The sequence below is a fragment of the Aquila chrysaetos genome, chromosome 4 (genome assembly GCF_900496995.4).
Source record: "Aquila chrysaetos chrysaetos chromosome 4, bAquChr1.4, whole genome shotgun sequence".
NCBI lineage: Eukaryota > Metazoa > Chordata > Aves > Accipitriformes > Accipitridae > Aquila > Aquila chrysaetos.
This window is the reverse complement of record NC_044007.1, coordinates 44165343-44183930: the sequence shown is the minus strand read 5'-3', so window position 1 is coordinate 44183930 and position 18588 is coordinate 44165343. Positions and strand designations below refer to the sequence as shown.

The 18588-nt window shown below is 35.7% G+C and overlaps 1 protein-coding gene across 6 annotated transcripts in view; it reads right to left on the bottom strand.

The window, feature by feature from the left end:
* Positions 1 to 10869: 10869 nt before the first annotated feature.
* Positions 10870 to 18588, bottom strand: part of RB1CC1 (RB1 inducible coiled-coil 1) — an 81439-nt gene continuing 73720 nt past the window's right edge. For 5 of the 6 annotated variants that reach the window (XM_030011133.2, XM_030011136.2, XM_030011131.2 and 2 more), the window contains 4 exons: positions 17199 to 17257; positions 15250 to 15386; positions 12202 to 12272; positions 10870 to 11849 (listed from right to left, as the gene is read on the bottom strand). In XM_030011133.2, the coding sequence (XP_029866993.1) occupies positions 11772 to 11849; positions 12202 to 12272; positions 15250 to 15386; positions 17199 to 17257 (345 nt within the window). In that variant the 3' untranslated portion in view covers positions 10870 to 11771. The remainder of the gene's footprint in view (positions 11850 to 12201; positions 12273 to 15249; positions 15387 to 17198; positions 17258 to 18588) is intronic. The other variant, XM_030011137.2, reaches the window with a different exon arrangement.

The window sequence follows — 18588 nt, the reverse complement described above, 5'->3', positions numbered from 1 at the left end:
CTTAAAGTGTGAAGTCTTCAGGTCAGAAGCAAACTATCAGCAGATGAGCTTTAGCTGCCTGGCACGGCACTGCTCTTTCACTTCTTTCACAGTTCAGGACTTTGGGGTAGCAGATGATGCAATCTCCTCAAGGCAAACAAATCTATATATTCTCTCGCAGTATCAAACAACAGAAATGAGAAATCAGGAGACAAGGAAAAGAACAGAGGCTAAACATACAGTGTAGAAAGTGGAAAAAAAAAATCACAAATGGGAGAAAGAAAAAAGATGCAGAGCAGCTGCACATTGTGAGGCTTAGTCTATGTGAAACATGGACCTGGAGAAGCAACTCAACTGAGACCCTTTTTTGCATCTATCAAAACGTTATACAGAGAAGCGAGTGGAATTAGGAGTAATAGCTATTACTACGTGGAACTACAGTATAGTGAAATATTGTTACTTATCCTTAAGAAAGTATCCTCTAGTCCAATAGCCAGTGAGTTACTTTATCCATTAGCTGTAGTTCTCCCTGCATGATTTGTTCTAAAACTCTGTTATTTCTCAAAAGTTTGTGGGTTTTGCTTCTTCCAAAGCAGAATTGTAGCCTGTATAGTCCCATGCTTCCTGTATAATTTTTTTTTTTTTTTTTTTTTTTTTTAAAAAGAAGATATGTTCACTCACAAATCAAAATTAGAACTTAGTGGAAAGAGGGGAAACACAGGCTACTTAAACTAATGCCTTGCAGGAAATTACTCTTTTTTTGATGTCTGTCTTCAACACATGCAACTTTTAAAAGCAGGTCTAGAGGAAGTTAGTCTAATGAAAAGACTGATCTCAAGTCAGACAGAAACAGGCGACAGGAATTACCAGCTTTACATGAAGCACATTTAAAACATCACACAGCCATACAGCTATCCACACAGCAACACTGTATTGCTGTTTTCATGCTACATAACCTATACAGAAACATATGTTAGAGGAAGAGCACTAACAGCTCAGGCATACTGCCTTAAGAGTCACAATCATTTTCTGAAGGATGAAACATAGAAGGAAGAAAGCAAGTAATTCCATTGTAGCTGTTACCACATTTATTGTCTACTTTTATTGTTCATCAAGTAAACACACACAAAAAGTGTCTTAAAACCACAAAGTAACTGTTTAACTACCCTGCATACATAATTGGGTGCAGTTCAATAAGAGAACCTTGATTTTTTTAACTCTGGTTTTAAAATAAGAAAGCATCTAATTCTGTATCTTTAAAAATAGATTTAAACATTACTTATGTCAAAAAAATTTATGAGAATAATAGTTTGCTTTTTTCCTTTTCATTGAAGTAACCCACGGATTTTGTGTTATAAAAAGACTCCTGGATTCCTGGGACACACTTGAAATAGTAACTTATCAAGATCCATTTTATGCCTTCAAAAATTGAATAATAGACCTCCCCTGCATTGGAATTTCATCACATTTTTTTCACATCTAGAATGGATTTTAAGTGAAAATAACTACTAAATCAACTACTTCAACTTTCCTGTTATAATCACATGCTTGTTTGAAAAGGAATAACTAAACACTCAGAAATAGAAGTGCTACTATTGCTCTGTCATTTATCTAATAACTGTGTTCATAGACTTAAAAATATTCTCTCGGAAAGACCCACAGAAGGTTACACAACAGCAACAGACATCGTCCTGTAGAAACTATTCATTTATTTTAAGGACCTAAAAATATGGAGATTGTACTTTCTGGAGGTGTACTAAAGATACAGAAATGCCACAACTGCAAGTGGTTGGAACTCTGAATATTTGTGATTGGGAAGAGTTGGAGCTGCCAGAGCAATAGTCTGAATTTTTGAGGGGGCTTGTGAATCACTACCTCTTGCAGCATCACACTTTGTATAAAAGGGGGTAAGCTTCAAACAGTGTCCTGGGTTTAGTTTCTTTGAGAACATGTGCAGAACTGCTTCACCACTGATCCGGCAGAGACACCCTTAGCACTCAGCTGAAGGGTTAAACTCAAGAACAGTTTCAGACATTACTTTTTCTTCTGCTGGCCAAAGAGGTAAAACCTGTGCTAAAATGGTTTGGACTGTCTGGGTACCAATTCCTAGGACTTATGTTAAGAGGAATCACAGGAAGCTTCTGGCAGAGCTTCTTCAACCCCTCACTGTCCTCCTCTTCCTCGTACCCACATCCAGGGGTCAACACAGCCGCAGCAGCCTGGCTCGACGCAAGGAAAGGCGCAAAACAAACCAACATCCTAAAGAACCTGCCTGTTGATCCTGCACCATGAGTACAGTCGCAGGCCAACGTCAGAGTCAGAGCTCTGGTCTCAGAGTGGTCTACCGCTCCCTCAGCACATACTCAGACATCCACTCCCTCCTTCGATCCTTTAAACTGCCTCCATCACCTTCACTGAGAGGTCACAGCAACAGGGGTAGGGCTTGTAATATGGAAACAAAAGAACTCCAGAACCCACAAAGCAGGATTTTGCAAGCAGGTCAGAGCGTTAAAGCATCACGTGGGAAAGAACATTTTCTAGAAACAAATATTTAATTCACCACAATGCTAACGCAAGCAATGGGATAATAATTACAGCATGAAGCACGCAACCTCAACATCTGCCTGATAACCAGCCGTGAAAACACATCAAACAAGTCACCCGGGCAGCAGAACTGGCCATAAATGGCAGCTGCGTCGCTCCCCTGGAATGTGCACAAGGTGCCGTTGACAAAGAAAGCTAAAACACTATAAAACCAGCACAGAACAGCTGGAGAGCTGAGACCATTATGCTGGGGCTTTCCATTACAACCGTTACAACCCAGCCTGAAGCCAATGCACTTGGGTCTACAGCAAAGCAGTGCTGCCACTAATTTCCGACCTGTAAATTCAGCAAGAGGATCACAAGTATAGACAGTGCATGCAGGGAGGCTGATGCCATGTTTACTGAAGGCGAGAAGGTATGGGCATGAAGGAAAATAGCATCCAGCCAGTAGCAAAGTGATTCAGCTTCTGCAGAAATCCCCCCTGGAAAAAATAAAAAACCCACCAACCCAGGGAAATAATTAAATAAGTTAAATGTAATGAATACGGAGCAACTGAAAACACGAAGAGCGGGTGAAGAGTATTTATGGAAGATGGTGTAAATTCTATGACAAGTAGAAAGCAAAAGGATTGCCATTTCTTCTCTACTTTTCCTTTTTTGTACTGGCATAAGTTTCTCCCCACTGGTCATAAAGCAGCGTTCCTGTACTCAGCACACATGGGTACAAGCTTTCAGCCAAGTTCTTCAGGCTATGAAAATTCCATTTTATTTTTAAAGGTTTCCAATTCATTTGTCAGTACCGGTGAAGATGGTAACCATAAACTCCTAAGAATACTCTTCTCACACTCGTCAACATGTGAAGTTCAGCAGGAGAGGAATGTAGCCATTAGTACAACATAGCAGGCTTGTCATTTTTCTCTTCTCATCTTTTAAATCTGGTTTCCAAGAACATAAACTGGGCAATGACTGAACAGCCTCATCATGAGATTTATTTATTTAGATTATGCTTAAAAGTACAAGACGTATTTTACAGATTTCTTTCCTTAATGAAATACTAATAATACTTATTAGTATAATTTTGGTTCTCTTTATCTATATTGAGGATGCTTGAACAAAAATTTCTATGAAGTTGGGAAAAAAACCCTCAAATTATCCACCGAACACTTGAATAGGTTTACAATTTCATCTTCTATGTCATAGGAAGCAAGGAGATGCATTCATTTGAAGAATTACCATATAGACAATACTATCTTTAAAATGGATTTTTGCCTCAAAATTTGATTGCCAGTGAAATTACAACAAAATTACCTAAGCTAGGCTGAGATTCAGTGACACCTGAAGATGTTTCAGCAGAATAAACTGCTATGTAGCCTCTTGTTTAAAAAAAAAAAGGTGCAAAACAGATGCATCGATTTCAGTTGTCCGAGAAACACAAAAATAAGTCATTGCCTGACAGGTAAAGGAGCACATTACAAAAATAAGGTGATAGAAAAGTTTAAAAACCAAACACTTTGTCTAATGGATATAGGAAACAAAATTATTTTAACCTCTTTTCCTTCTCGCAGTTTCTTAATGTATCTATTTTAATAGTTGGTTATAAGAATGCTTTGTAGGTAGGAAAGAGACTGGTGCCACCGATGGCTACTAAACAGCTGTTCCATTCCATAGAAAGTGTTGCAGTTTTGATATCTATTTCTTGTAATTAAGGACAAAAAACTAACTGTGGGAGAAAGCTATTTAATCAGTGGCCTAGTAGTTAGACAGCAAGATGTCTTCTCTTAACAGCAGATGACTCCCTTCATGCCAGACTACACTGTCGCATGTCTGCTCATGAGAAGTTTCCTAAATGTTAGATGTGCTTCTATGGGACATTTCAAGTTCGTAAGAGCAAGACCAAAGTGAGACAAAAAGACAGAAAGATTATCATGACAGTCAAAAGGCACCATATACAAATCATAGCTTATCCTAAGTTTCCTACGCAGTGTTAGGTCGTAAGTTTAACAAAACTTCTCAAGATGATTCCTAAGGAACTATACCCACAGAAAGACTGAAAGTTCAAAATTACACTTGTAGATTAGGGAAGAAGTAAATTGGCTGATAGAGAAACACTAAGATTGATTTTTCCTTCCTTTTTCCAAACATGCGCATTATGGAAGTCTAATATAAAGCTGAAAAATGCACAAGATCTCTATAGATAGAAATAGAAACCTACAAAACTCAGCTGAAAATAAATAACAGCTTTTTGAATCAACCACTGTAAAGATTTTTTTTTATTATTGTATTAGGTCTTACTCAAAGATAAATTCTAAAAAGGGGTACGTGATTTGATACACAGCACAGTACAACTGCATGCCTTGTATTAATACAGGAAACCGGCTTAAAGAGTAAGAACTGACCCGTGCAGACTATCAACATACAGTTTCCAGAGGTACCCGAGACTCAAAAGTGTCAAACGGGGCATAGATGCAAGGCTGTGTGCTTCTGGCAACCATGTGCCTTTGCACACATTGTTTTACTTTGTAATAGCAGTTTCTCGCTTACATAATGCAGAGAGCACAAACTGTGAGAACACGGTATTTGAAGATACAAACTGCTGCTCTCTGAAACAGTAGTCCAAGTATCTCAAAAGTTGGTCACCCTGGTTTTCAGGTACAAAAAATAAGTGGATAATCTGGAGACTCCCACGTCTTACCTAAGAGGCGCACAGCAAGCATTCTGCTCGGAAATTATCATCACAAAAAGGACAAGAATGTAATCGTGTGTTCAAGGCAAGGTTTTAATGTGTAACTGTGAGAACAGATGTGGAAGAGACAAGAGCAGGAAAAGAACACCTAATTAGCTAATTGAAAAGTGCACCCTCATGCACATGAAAGCAAAGTTTGACAAGCAGTCATAAGCAGACATTTCCTAATTTTTCAGTGCTTAAAAACTTGATCATTGCAAAAATTGAGGCATATGCCATCACAGTGTATACACACAATGCAATCATACAAAATCACAGAATGGTCTGGGTTGGAAGGGACCTTTAAAGGTCATCTAGTCCAACTCCCCTGCAATAAGCAGGGACATCTTCAACTAGATCAGGTTGCTCAGAGCCCTATCTAACCTGACCTTGAATGTTCCCAGGGATGGGGCATCTACCACCTCTCTGGGCAACATGTTCCAGTGTTTTACCACCCTCATTGTAAAAAATTTCTTCCTTATATCTAGTCTGAATTTACCCTCTTTTAGTTTCAAGCATTACCCCTTGTCATATCCCATATATAGGTTCAAAAGTTCTGATATTCTGGACTAGCCACAAAGCAAGCATAACACTGTATACGTACTTACACTTTACTGTTAATTTGGAATTTTTTTGCAAACTCTACAGTGTATTGTTAGAAGGTCAACAGAAGCATATTTAAACTGCATGCATCATATCTGTGGCAAATTTTTGTGCTTACAAAAGTTCACTTACACATAAGAGCTACAAACATAAGGATTATAAATGAGTATTACAAGGTCTAAAATTAAAAGAGGGTATTTTACTGCTTAGCTGTTTTGTTGATTAAATACTTTTAAAGGTTCAGTCTCTGAAAAATTATTTCAGTCTAATTCAAGAAAGCTTAGTATATAACCAGGAAAAGGTTATTTCCAACTTACAGCCTTTTTAAAAGCAGACAGTTGATATTAGTCAGTTGGCTTCAACTGAAACTAAGTACCTTTTTTCTGTGTATAGAGTAGTTACACAAAATGAAGCTCCTTCTGAAGTTTAAAAAATTATCTGGTTTCTGTATTATCAGGAACTTCTTTGCTGAGTTCAGTATTCATCATAAACTTTTCCTATTTCAACCACTGTGCTAAAAATACACCCCACCATTCACAAGAAGCATGGTAGTCAATTAATGCTGACCAGCACCCTGAGAGAGGCATAGCTCAGCAGTCTCCCGATTACCAGTGCAATTACATTAGAAGTTAAGTGCTAACATTTCAATTGCTTAAATTAATAGAGGCTCAGAGATGCATTGGTACTTAAAACTGACTGCTCTTCCTTTAGTATCCAGGATCTTTAGGCTACTTTATTTGTTCTTTCTTGGTATTTTTTCTACAATGACTATAGAATGGGTAAGCTTATAAATGTTAAACTCTAACAAAACAGAAATGCTTTGGTTATACAAATACACAGGTACTAGTCCTATAGCTAATCCTGACACACACACACAAAAATTGAGGTATTACTTACTTTGGACCTCTAATACTCCCAGCACAGGTAAACAGGATGAAAACATAGCAGCTTTGGCTGCAAATATCAGTCTTTGTTAAAGGTGTGTATACAAGCATACATTCATGTGTTTAGGATAGGTAGATCACATGTAGAGATCTGGGGCAGAAATGGGATTTATTAATCTACGCGAGTGTGATGACAAAGGTTCTCTATTAACACCCTTTGGCGAATGGTACAAATTCTTGATTAGCAGGTAAAATACTAGCAACGCTCCTCCCACCTCAGGAAAATCTGCTCCTTACTCAGTAATTTTGCCTAAAAAGTAAAATACACAGTGAAAAACAGCTGTTAAGAAAGTCCCAAGACAAATATGTGAAAGGCAAATTTCAGTCCAACAAGCAAAAGTTAGGGAAAGTAAGGCTGCTACCCACAATCAATTTCAAAGTGAGACAAAAATATGGAGCAACTATTCAGCAGTGCAGTAATATACCATAAATTCACGGTACATGAAACATTCTATTACAACTATGAAATGGAATTAATATACAGAACAAAAATTTGGTGTGTTTGCTGGGAGTAGCCATAGAAATAATTTGGCAGCTGTCACGTTTCTCGCATTTAAAATTAAAAAACCATTTTATAGTGAAAGCATGTTAGAAGCTAGCATCTACCTAAGAGAATGAATTTTCTGAGGGAAAAATTTTAAATTTTACTCAAATTATACCATCAGTTTCAACCCAGGCTTCAAAACAAAGGACTAAATTGAACATTTGCCAAATAGTTGTAAACTCAAGACCTTTAGTGAAAAAGTCACAGCAATTCAGCTTGAGCAGGGGGTTGGACAAGACAACCTCGGGAGGTCCCAACCTCAACCTGTGAATCGGAGACTGCTTGAGTGCATCAACGCTGAACTCCATTCTTAGCCAGTATTCGGAGTCTGGGGACAAGACTTTCCTGTGCTCCTCAGCATTGTATGTGGATGTTGTTAATACGAGTGAGCATTAATACAGTGAGTGCTAAAGGAAGTAACTGTTTACCCTTTATCATTTAACATCACTGCTCTAGGACTGCAGAATGGTTTGTAAAGTGATCTAAAACCATCGGTGACCTTAAAATGCAGCACTAAGATAGCTCATTGAAGTTTAACAGGCAAATGTAGCTTGAAAAGGCAATAGAGTTCTCATATGGTGAATGTTCCATTTCCAGAATTATCAATTTGGCACTAAGTAATTTGCTGCATTACAAATTATTAATGAGAAATTTATAGGAATAAGCACTACAAAGTACTATTCAATTTTTGCTATAAGTGTTTACAGCCAATATGGCTTCCGGATGAAACTCCACAAAACAAGAAAGGATGCAATATTAGGTTGTGGAGAAAACTTGCACTGCAAAAAGGTACAGAATAATTTGCAGAGCAGAGGGCAGACTTTCCAGTCCTGCTATGCACCATATGTAATGACACCTGTATTTAGAGAAAAGTGTATACTTTAGTGTCAACTGGTCCTACTCATAGACCATCTTAAGATTCAAATGAACCACAGCTGAATTCTAAACAGCACAAGCTCCTGACTTGAGACCTACTGCAGAGCAGTGCAAAATGCCATGTGCTTCTCAGAGTATTCACATGCATATAGCCTTCCAAGAACATTGGGAAAAAAAAAAATCCCTTTTAAATTATCACATCCTTTTTGTGTTAAGTCTGCAGGATAACATTTGCTTTCAATCAGCTTTCTCTACCATTCATGTTCCTTTTTGCACTTCAAAAATATAGTTGCCTTTGTCTAAAGTCAAGACTTATAGAATAAACAGATATTAGCAGTAGCCCATGAGGCTTTCCTAGCAAACAGTAAGTTTCCAACATGCAGCTGCACAAAAGAATTAGAGAAAACTCAGATCATCAAATTTATCCTCCAACTTCCCCCCATCCCCTCTGAATATACTCCTCATCCAAACTATATAGCTATATATAAAGTTTTATTATGGAGCAAGATGAAACACATAGGTGGTGCATAACAAGCATAGTTTCAAGAACTAGTAAAGCTGTGACATACAAAAAGTATGTAAACTACATTTTTTTCAATGACTGTTCAGAATCATCACTGAGTATGTTAGGAGTTTGTTTGACATAATTTCCATTTTGAATATACATACAGATTATAAAATGAAACACATGACAAATATTCCTAAAAACCAAAGTCATTGCTGGTTATTTATATTTAAAAAATATGAAGTCATGTAACAATAACAGATACATCCTGGTATTCTTTTAAGTGGCAGATATCAGCAGGGAAGGACTTTTTCTTCCCTCAGTTTGCATTACAGTACTTTATTTTAATCAATTTATTTAGGTGCTTCACAAGTTCACTTTCATATATTGCTCATGTGTTTCTAAGTTATATAAACGTCAGTCACGCCTTTGTTCTATCTTAAGCTAGAAATCAAGCCAACTTTCATAGCATTATAAATCATCACTGCTACCGTCCACATATAAGCTTAAATGTATATATATTTTAATCGGGGCAACAATAAACTGAGACTAGAAAGATCAGGTTTTTTACAAAGATGAAAGAATTTCTGACTCTTTTTCTCAGCATTGAGTTCTGTACTCACCTCACTTCTGCACTCACGACACCATCCCAGAACTTGCAACGAACTTCATGGTATGTCATCCACACAGAAGAGCAAGACACACAGGTCTCAGTGCTTAATGAGATTAGAGTATCAGAAAAAAAAGCAGTGCTGCTGGTAGGTACACAGTCCTCTAGGGCCATCATCAAATCTGCAGTTTTATCCACCTTGGAAGAACTTGACACACACATCCTTTCCTCCATGGAGAAAATTCTGGGGGACCTTTCACTTATCTTTGAAGTAGACTATCCAATAGCAGAAGAGGGGGGGTCTTGCGCTGTAGTGCTGGATTGCACATTGCTACACAGATCCATTGCTGCTACTCAAGGAGTAACTGTCCTCCCAGAAATGGAAAGACTCTGTGCCTCTTGGCAAAGCCTGGTGGCTTCTGGGAGACAATTAGTCCCTGAAGGACAAAAAGTATTCACAGCAGCAGGAAGATTACCCGAGGCTGGGAAAGTTTCGTCAGTGCGGTATAAGATATCAAGGCTTCGAAACACTCGGCATATTAGAAAGAATGAATTGTGCTACATGTGCACCTTCTTAAACCACTGACTCAGCTGACTAAAGGAACAAGACTGCACCAAATTGCAGACAGAACTGAATTCCCATTTAGTTGAAGGTCAAAAATTCAGTGATACTGCATCGTGATTTTTTTTGCTTTAAACCTGTTGTATAGATCTATGTTATTTACATATTTAACACTGAGCAGTACTCAGCTATGGTAATATTGTTCTTGAAGAACAAGGCACATTTTTTGATAAGTAATTTTAAAAAGTCAGTACATCAACTAGCAAGTTTAACCATCAGGTAAGAATGCAACTTGACAAAATGACATTCTGTTTTCCAGAGATCAACTGTCTTAAATTTATTTCATCAAAGGTGTGATACAATTACAAGCCCATGCATTTCATAAAAATATGAACTTAGAATTGTCATGGAACAAAATTTTAAATAACGCATATACAGAAGTTTCTGGGTATTCAAGTGGACTGGTTAGTCTGAAGGAATATTATTTGCAACATATGGGCAGAAGCACTGACACTTCCATGTGATCATTTCTTTATCTCTTCTCCTCCTCCACTCCACACCTTCTGAAGATAGATCACAGTTGAGTAACTCCATGGATTAAATCCTAGACATAAGCTCATAGTTGAATCGAGAATTTCACTTTCTATTGGCTACACATTTATATTACATCTTTTTATACTGTTATTAAAAAAATAAATCAGACTACATTTTTAAAATGTAGCCAGTATAACTATTTTGAAAAATGTAATTTATCAATTTAAGATGCTGACAAAATTAATTTCTGTCTACTTAAATTCTTTATCGTTACAAGGTAATTCTTGTAGTTCCTGAACGCTGTTGAATATTAATGCCACTTGTAGAAAATTTAGGTATTTCTATGTAATGAAACTGCTGGAGGAACCAGAGACAAGCTGCAACAGATTAACATGAAATAAATATTATAGATAGTATTTAAAAGGCACACAAATACTTCAAACACATACAGTTTCAAATCTTTATTGTTTTAAAATTCTACATGTCTTTTACAATTACAATAATTTGTTACTTAAATGACTCTTGTATGGTTAATGTACAATGAGTTTTTTCCTGAAACTCAACCATGAAATACAATTTCATCAATATGATTTTTCTAAATAGATTAATACAAGATTTCTGTTTTGTTGGGAAGAACAAGTGCTTCACTTTGAACAAATGGCACAGGTGACTTCCCTTCAGAATCTGTGATCAATCCATCGAAAGTGCTTTTGAAGATTGCAGATCTAACTGTGACTGATTTTCAAAATCAGCCTATCAAATTACAAGTTTGTTTTTTTTTTTAACATTAAAGAGCATTTTCATGTAATGAAACAAGTTGCAGTAGTTATTTTTATTCATCTACTGAGGCAAACTCATGTTGAAGAAAAATTATATGATTATCTGCATGCAATGAACACTCCTCTTTAAATAGCTGATGAATTTTACACATATAAAGAACCTGTTAAAGAGTGCAAGTACTTTGATAATGATTTCACAAAAGGACGTATGCTGGTAATAATGGTAACTAACATTTAACATCTAAATACAAGCTAATGTATATTTAACAGGCAATTAACATGGCTTACAAGCCATGCTTCATGTGGTTGCCCTTTGAGAAAATGAACTCATTTGGTCCACACTCCTAAAGTTATCTGGGTAAAAAAATTGGAACAGTTAGGGCCAGAGTTTTTGATGAAATTCTTGTTTCTAAAATGTGACCTGTTAAAAAGTAAAAGCAGTACATCAATGACATATCTTGTCACATGACCTCAGTATAAAAAGATGGCCTGGTATTTGGAGCGATGAACGAGCACTGAAGGACAAGTCAAAAAAGAATGGAGACAGAATGAACTAAAATTTTGTTGTGTTATACTTTCTTGTTCCATGGTACTGCTTTCACTCTGTAGAATTTTGTACCCAAAGGAACTTTAAATCTGTTTTGTGCCTACAAAAAAAAAATCAGATTATATTAGAAATGTGGGATTATTCCTCTGATTTTTGTATTTTTAAGCAGAAACTGATTCCCACCCCTCAGCATTTATGAGACCCTTTGGAATCTGGCACGGTTCTGGGCAATATGGACACATCTACCTATGCCACTGCTCACTTACTCTTTTTTCTAGTTCCCCTTCTCTTGCTATTCACTGACTGAAAAACAGAGCAGGAATGGCAGAACCTAGGGCAATTTTCATCTCACTTATTATGCAGAGATAACTTTTCACAATTGTTACAAACATTAAAACTGACTTTCTTGTCTGTTAATTTTATCAGACGATTTTCCATTACTATTCCCTTACCTTTTTTGCCTGGCAATATTCCTTTTCCATCACTTTTCCTAGCACCCAAGGTCTCCTAGATGCACCTGAAGCTAAAGAGACAGTATATTTATTATTTTAGATAATCAGCTACAGGGTATTACATTCAATATGGTTAAAGATTATTTGTTAAAATGATTTCATTGAAAGCAGAAAGTCTTCAAAAAACCCCTTTTTTAATAAATTAACAAAAATTAAATAACTTCAGACATCAAGACAGGTCACTGGCATTTTCAAACAAAAAATTTTATTTTTCAGTTTAAATTTTGTTTTAAAAGTTAACATTAGAGGAGACAAAAGCAAATCAAAACTGAAATTCATTTAATGATTCAAAATTGTTCTCATTAACCAAGCTTGACCTTTTTGGTCTGATTTAAGGTGAGAATTTCTTGAAGTATTTCAAAGGATAGAAACTCTTCTGTACTCAGCTATTATTATTGCCCTTACTGAAACATTTGATTATTTTTCTGTATTAGTGATGGAAATTAATTCCTCATAAATAATAATTTTAAAGCCCTACAAGTCTGCTAGTTTTGGTTGCAGTCTTCTGAGTACCCAATACTGTTCAGAAAGGAGAAAAATGAAAGACCTCAATAATAAACTGACAGGTCAAGAAAGCAACAGCAAACTTTCAGCTTCTATCCATTTCTGTAACAGTAAGGAAATGCATATTTGTCTTGAATTCCAAGAAATTCTATCCATTTTACTTGCTTTGCTCTTTTCTGTCACTAATCACGGCATGAAGAAAACATCAAAACAGACAGAAGGAACAGCTCACATATGCTCTGCATAATACTAAAAATCAATGCTTTTCTAAGCATGACTGTTTATGAGATACTGTATCTAGTGACTAGAACATGAGTCACACAAGAGCCAGAGTTTGAAATTTTAATCTTATCCTTCAAGATTAAACTGGCTATTGATAATGGAGCAGATTCCATTCTACTCCACACTCGTATAAATCAGTACAAAGTATTCACGTCTGGCCTGAATGCTCTACAACTAATATTTAAATTACAAAAAACCTTAAGTTTTTTTTGAATTTGCTTGGCTGACAGACTTCATTGATCTAACAAAGATAGTGAGAAAGATGCAAGGGTTTTTTTCCTTAGATTTGCAGATGAAAACTTCCATATCCCGAAGATAAGGGACAACACAGAAACCATGCAGTCCTCAACCAATTTCAGTGTTGTCATAGCATTCTAAGTGCTCTTAATGTAGGCAGAAACAACCTACAATAGCCTAGATCTCTGACACTTAATACTGTAGGTGGATCTATACGGAATTATTAACTTGATATGTACATGTTGGTACAAAAGGACAGGTTTAGATGCAACATTTTGGCAGCCCTTAAATCAATAATTTGCAGTACCTAGCTCCACGCCAATTTTAATCTATACAAATAATACTAGTGTTCTGGGTTTTATTCTCCCCACTTCCCTGATGCAGAAACAGAATCAAGACATGGTTTCCTGAAATACTAAGCTAGAAACAAATGTGTTCCTAAAGCAAATGGTAAGTCTTCATGTTTGTTTTATGTGCAGTTTTCTCAAATTTGAGACTAACTCTGGTTAGCAAGTGGTAAGGAATGGAGCAAGCTAAGTCCATTTGAAAACAGACAGGTCAGTGAACTGTGTACTCAGCAATGTACAAACTAACATGGCTTTTACCTTATATATGTAAACTAACAGTAAGAAAATCAATCATATTTCACATATTTATGTATGCACTAGTAATGCCATAGTTTAATATATATTAAATCTGTAAGAAACATAAGAGTTCTTCCCACATGTTTCGCAGAACACACATGGCACAGATCCTTCAGCAGTCTCAGAATTCAGTTAGAGCTTGGTGGTCTTCTGGAGTCTACACAATTCTTTTAAGAGCTATCATCTTTCATCATAACTGAAATCTACAATGAGTCTGCTCATTGAAAGTAAGTTGACAGCTTCTGACGTGCAATAACATATAGGAACTCTTACTGATAAATTAGAATTAATACAAAATTTCCTTTTAAAGCACGTTCTTAGACATTTGAGCAAAGTTGGGAGTGTGGCTGGGTTTGCAGAACATACTACATGTGATAGTCTAAAGACGTTTACGTGAATCTATTTCATGTAGCACATAGTTTAGTGCAAAGCATTGTTATTTTCCCTCATTTAAAACAAGATTTAATACTTCAATTTAACTAAGTTTACATAGCTGCCAAAAAACAGCCAACAAATAACCTGATGATTAAGGGAGGAAAAAAGCAAATGTGCCATCAACCTGAACATAAGCAAAACATACAGAAACTGTTTTCTGAAAACTTAGAAGCCCTGCTAAACACCATTTAAATCGGGTGGAAAAACTTTACCAGAAAAAAACTTTGCTTGCAAGTCCCCATATACTGTGGTCTACATTCTGTTATTTCAGAAATATATTTGGGTTCATAAATTCCAGTCACTTTGCAGAAGATGAGCTACAGAGAACAAATTTTATCCAAAGATAATCTTCAAAAACCATCATAGAATCAGTTATTAAAAAATAAGAACAGAGCATGTAGTTTTGACAGAAATGTAACCTTGAGTTTTGTATTTACTTTCCTTGCCGAAGACATTGAAAACATAAATCCACATACAAAATAGGCCTGAGATGTACACAATTATGCATTATTATTCATGCTACTGAATAGCTAAGCAGCCTGATGGGAATGGTTTCCCCATAGACATGTTAATCTACTCTGTGTGTGTACAAAATTGGCATTTTCTCTCTCCCTCTTTTTTTTTTTTTTTTTTTTTTACAGCTTACTTTGAAGATGCACATATTTTGCCATATTTTTCCAAGATATTAACATCTATATCAATTTTTGATTTAAAATGTTCTGCCTTGAAAGATGTTTAGCATCAAAACAAATAGCAAAATCTACAAAAATAGCTGACAACTATCTGTATCACATTCTTCTCATATTTATCACATATTTATAAAATCACTTACTAAGAAGTGTTATTTGTAAGAGGATATAATAATTGAAAATAATCTGACACTTACCACACTCACCTGGTTTGAGATCCAGGGCAGCAAGAGATTCTGAGTGCAAGAAATACAAGGTTGGACTAACAGTAAATAATACATAGTTGTCATGCCTTTCATCCAAGATAATGAGAACCAAATCGCCAACCTGAAAACTGGAAAAAAAAAAATAAAATCAAGGAACTTAACTAAAAAAAAGCATAGAAGCTTAAAACTACATTAATTACAGTACAAGTTTTTTCCCAACTATTGCACAGACTGAGACTTAGTTGAACAGCAGCATAGATATTTCTACTTGTTATGCCAACTCATATACATTTTATATTTTCTGAAGTCAACAAAACACTCTACCTTTCAAAAAGTGTTTTTGCAATGTTCTTCTACATTGATCAGCTCAAATTATTATTTAAAGCAAAACTGTCCTTTTGAAGAAAATAAACAGAAGTACCTAACAAAATACTAATGTTTCAATTCTGTATTATTTTTATTCACCAATACTTATGGTAATGATCACTGTACCAATGTTTACGAACACTCTTTTGATGTTTTAAACTGAAGTCAATTAGAACACAAAAATACAGCAAAACATTTATGTAGCTATTCAATCTTAAAATTTTAAGCACACAGGACAAAGAAGGGATGAAGCGTTCATCTTTGATCAAAGGCTTAAAAACAAAAGAAACACCATGGTAACTTTACATAAGCAGTTTCAAAAATCTGTTTCTTCCTGACACCAGGATAAAACACAAGAAGCCACCACGTTCTCACGCCAAGTTTCAGTAACAGAATTCAGAGAACTTTTTCTGTCTCCAACTTCTGTTTCACAGTCTAAATGTGTTGAAAGTAAATTATTTACCCATTAATGAAATGAAGTCTACAATAGCTACAAATTAAGCATTAGACCATGAGAGGGCTGTAAGAATGAATATTACTACTACTCTGGGTATGGGGGAGCAAGTGGCAAAGAAAGGGGAAAACTCTTTTCCATAAAAGGAGACTGCAGATACATAGTCAGAGATAAATAGGTAAATCTAGAGAGAAATTTAGCTTATCTTCTTCACTTTCAGATTAAATAAACAATACTCCAAGCTTTTCTGCCTGGATTTATTATGATGACAGACTATGCTGACTTAAATAAAGATATCTCTGTTGGACAGATGAATTCTTCTTTCACAACGCTTTCCTCACCAAAGATTACCAAGAGAATTGCCAGAATATTCAGGTGCTCACAGGAAAACCTGATTTTGCACATACTGACCTTGTTACAATAAAAATGCAATTTGGTGTAATTCAGAAAACATCAAAGAAATAATCTGTGTTGGATTTCTTTCCAAAAACATTTTTTTATATTACTCAATGTCAGACTGATAAATTACTGAAGAACAGTTGTCTATAGCTTTCATGTTTTGCAAGAATTACTATTTCTTTTTCCGGCAACAATTCTACATGCAGCTGCTAACAGATTGATAATATCTAACAAAATATTTGAGTTAATTTCATTTCAGTCTGTCAAGGTAAGCCAAAAATTTTGAAGACTTCAGGAAGGTAAAACTTCTCTTGATATATAATGGAGCACTACACATATTCAGGATAAACAAGAATCCTTCTGATTTTTCTCAGCATGATTTCAAGAAGGTCACAGATAAACAACAAGTAATCTAAAAGAAAGGAAGGATTCTAGAAGTCCCATGAGGTATTATCCTTATGAACCATGTAAGAAAGGTAGAGAATTCAAGAAAGCCACCACTACACAGAATTCATAAAGGCCTTTTTTTTGTTTAAAATAAAGGGTTTATAAAATTTGATTTATGCCCAACTGACGGTTCAATAACTGACAGCTAAATGTATAGAGTTGACCTACATATCTTTTCACCACAGATCAAGAACAGAATTGTGACATTCTTTAACTACATACTTATTATTGAAGGCATATCCATCTGTTTATATGAAAATTAACATGTACTTACTCTCTAATTGCTATTTTTTCAGAATGTCTTGAGGATACTGATGACATGCTCTGGGACATCTATTAAAAAAGAGAAAAGCTATAAAGTATTGGCAAGCTATGATGACATGTACGTTGCAGGTAACTATGGTTAAGATAAATCATTTGTTATTGATTTCAAACAGTGTCTATTTTTGCAGATCTTATACTCACTCAAGAAAACACACAATTCTGTCATCCTGTTCTGTAGCAGGTTTGGTTGGTTGGTTGTGGTTTTGGTGGTTTGTGGGGGTTTTTTTGTTTGTTTGTTTGTCTGTTTTTTAAATAGCTACCTTTGATTATTAAATTTCTTGCATAACTGACTTCTCCCTCATTATTTAAAACTGAGAAGTGCTTCCCAGATCAGTGCCAGTGAAGATTTGTTCCGAGCATACACAAGACCTATAATATAGCTGTGCACTCTAACACAGAAGCCACTGGCATGCTACAAAAGGCTGATGGTAAAATACTGGAGGGCAAACATGTTTATTGCAGTTAAACTCTGGATGTTGAACTCGATATAGTCTCTCAGTTTTACTAAGGACTGTCACTCAATCTAAAGTTTACTGTAATTGATAGAGCAGCACTCCCTGGCATAAAACTGCAGTAGTCAAATTTACTAAGACCAAAGTCTCAATTATGTAAGGTTTTGGACTTAATTCTCATCTCTATATGCACAATATTTGCCTTTAAATCTGTTTAATTAATACTGGCACATGAACCAACTTCAAGAGAATAAACTAGATGTAAAAATGAATATAAGTGTACATACACTTTCTACAGTAACTGTGATAATAAGAAATGAAAATGGTCAACGCTACTTTGTATCTACAAAGGGATTATATAGCCTACATACATGCAAGTAGACAGAGGAGCTGATCTGATGTCAATGTATCCATTTCATCACCCTTTGGTAACTTCCTTACAGAAGACAATTTGTAATTGCCCTGTAGAAACTCTGACTAGAGGTCCTGCAGTTTTTCCATAGGTTCCTACTTCCTGGACCATTTATACATGCTATTCAAACCTAGATTACTCATACTTGAAGTTTAGCACATGATTTTTCATCTGTAACTCAAACATTGTTACCTACAGCATATTTCCTATTGTCAGTCTTCCCCCCGCACTTCCCTGGAAACAGTATCAGCCTGTCTTAATATGAGCTTGAAGCCTATTCCCAGCTCGTTTTCTTAATTTCTTCAAAGAATGAGCCCAAACTGAATGCAGTACAACACAAAAAGCTCTCAACTTCTGATAACATTTTCAGCAGTTTTCTTTATGGGGCCCAACTTCAGATCAATTTTTGTTGTTGTTGGAGACTACATTTCTTTGACTTATTCACATTGTACTTCTCTTTCTTGAAAAAGTTGCAG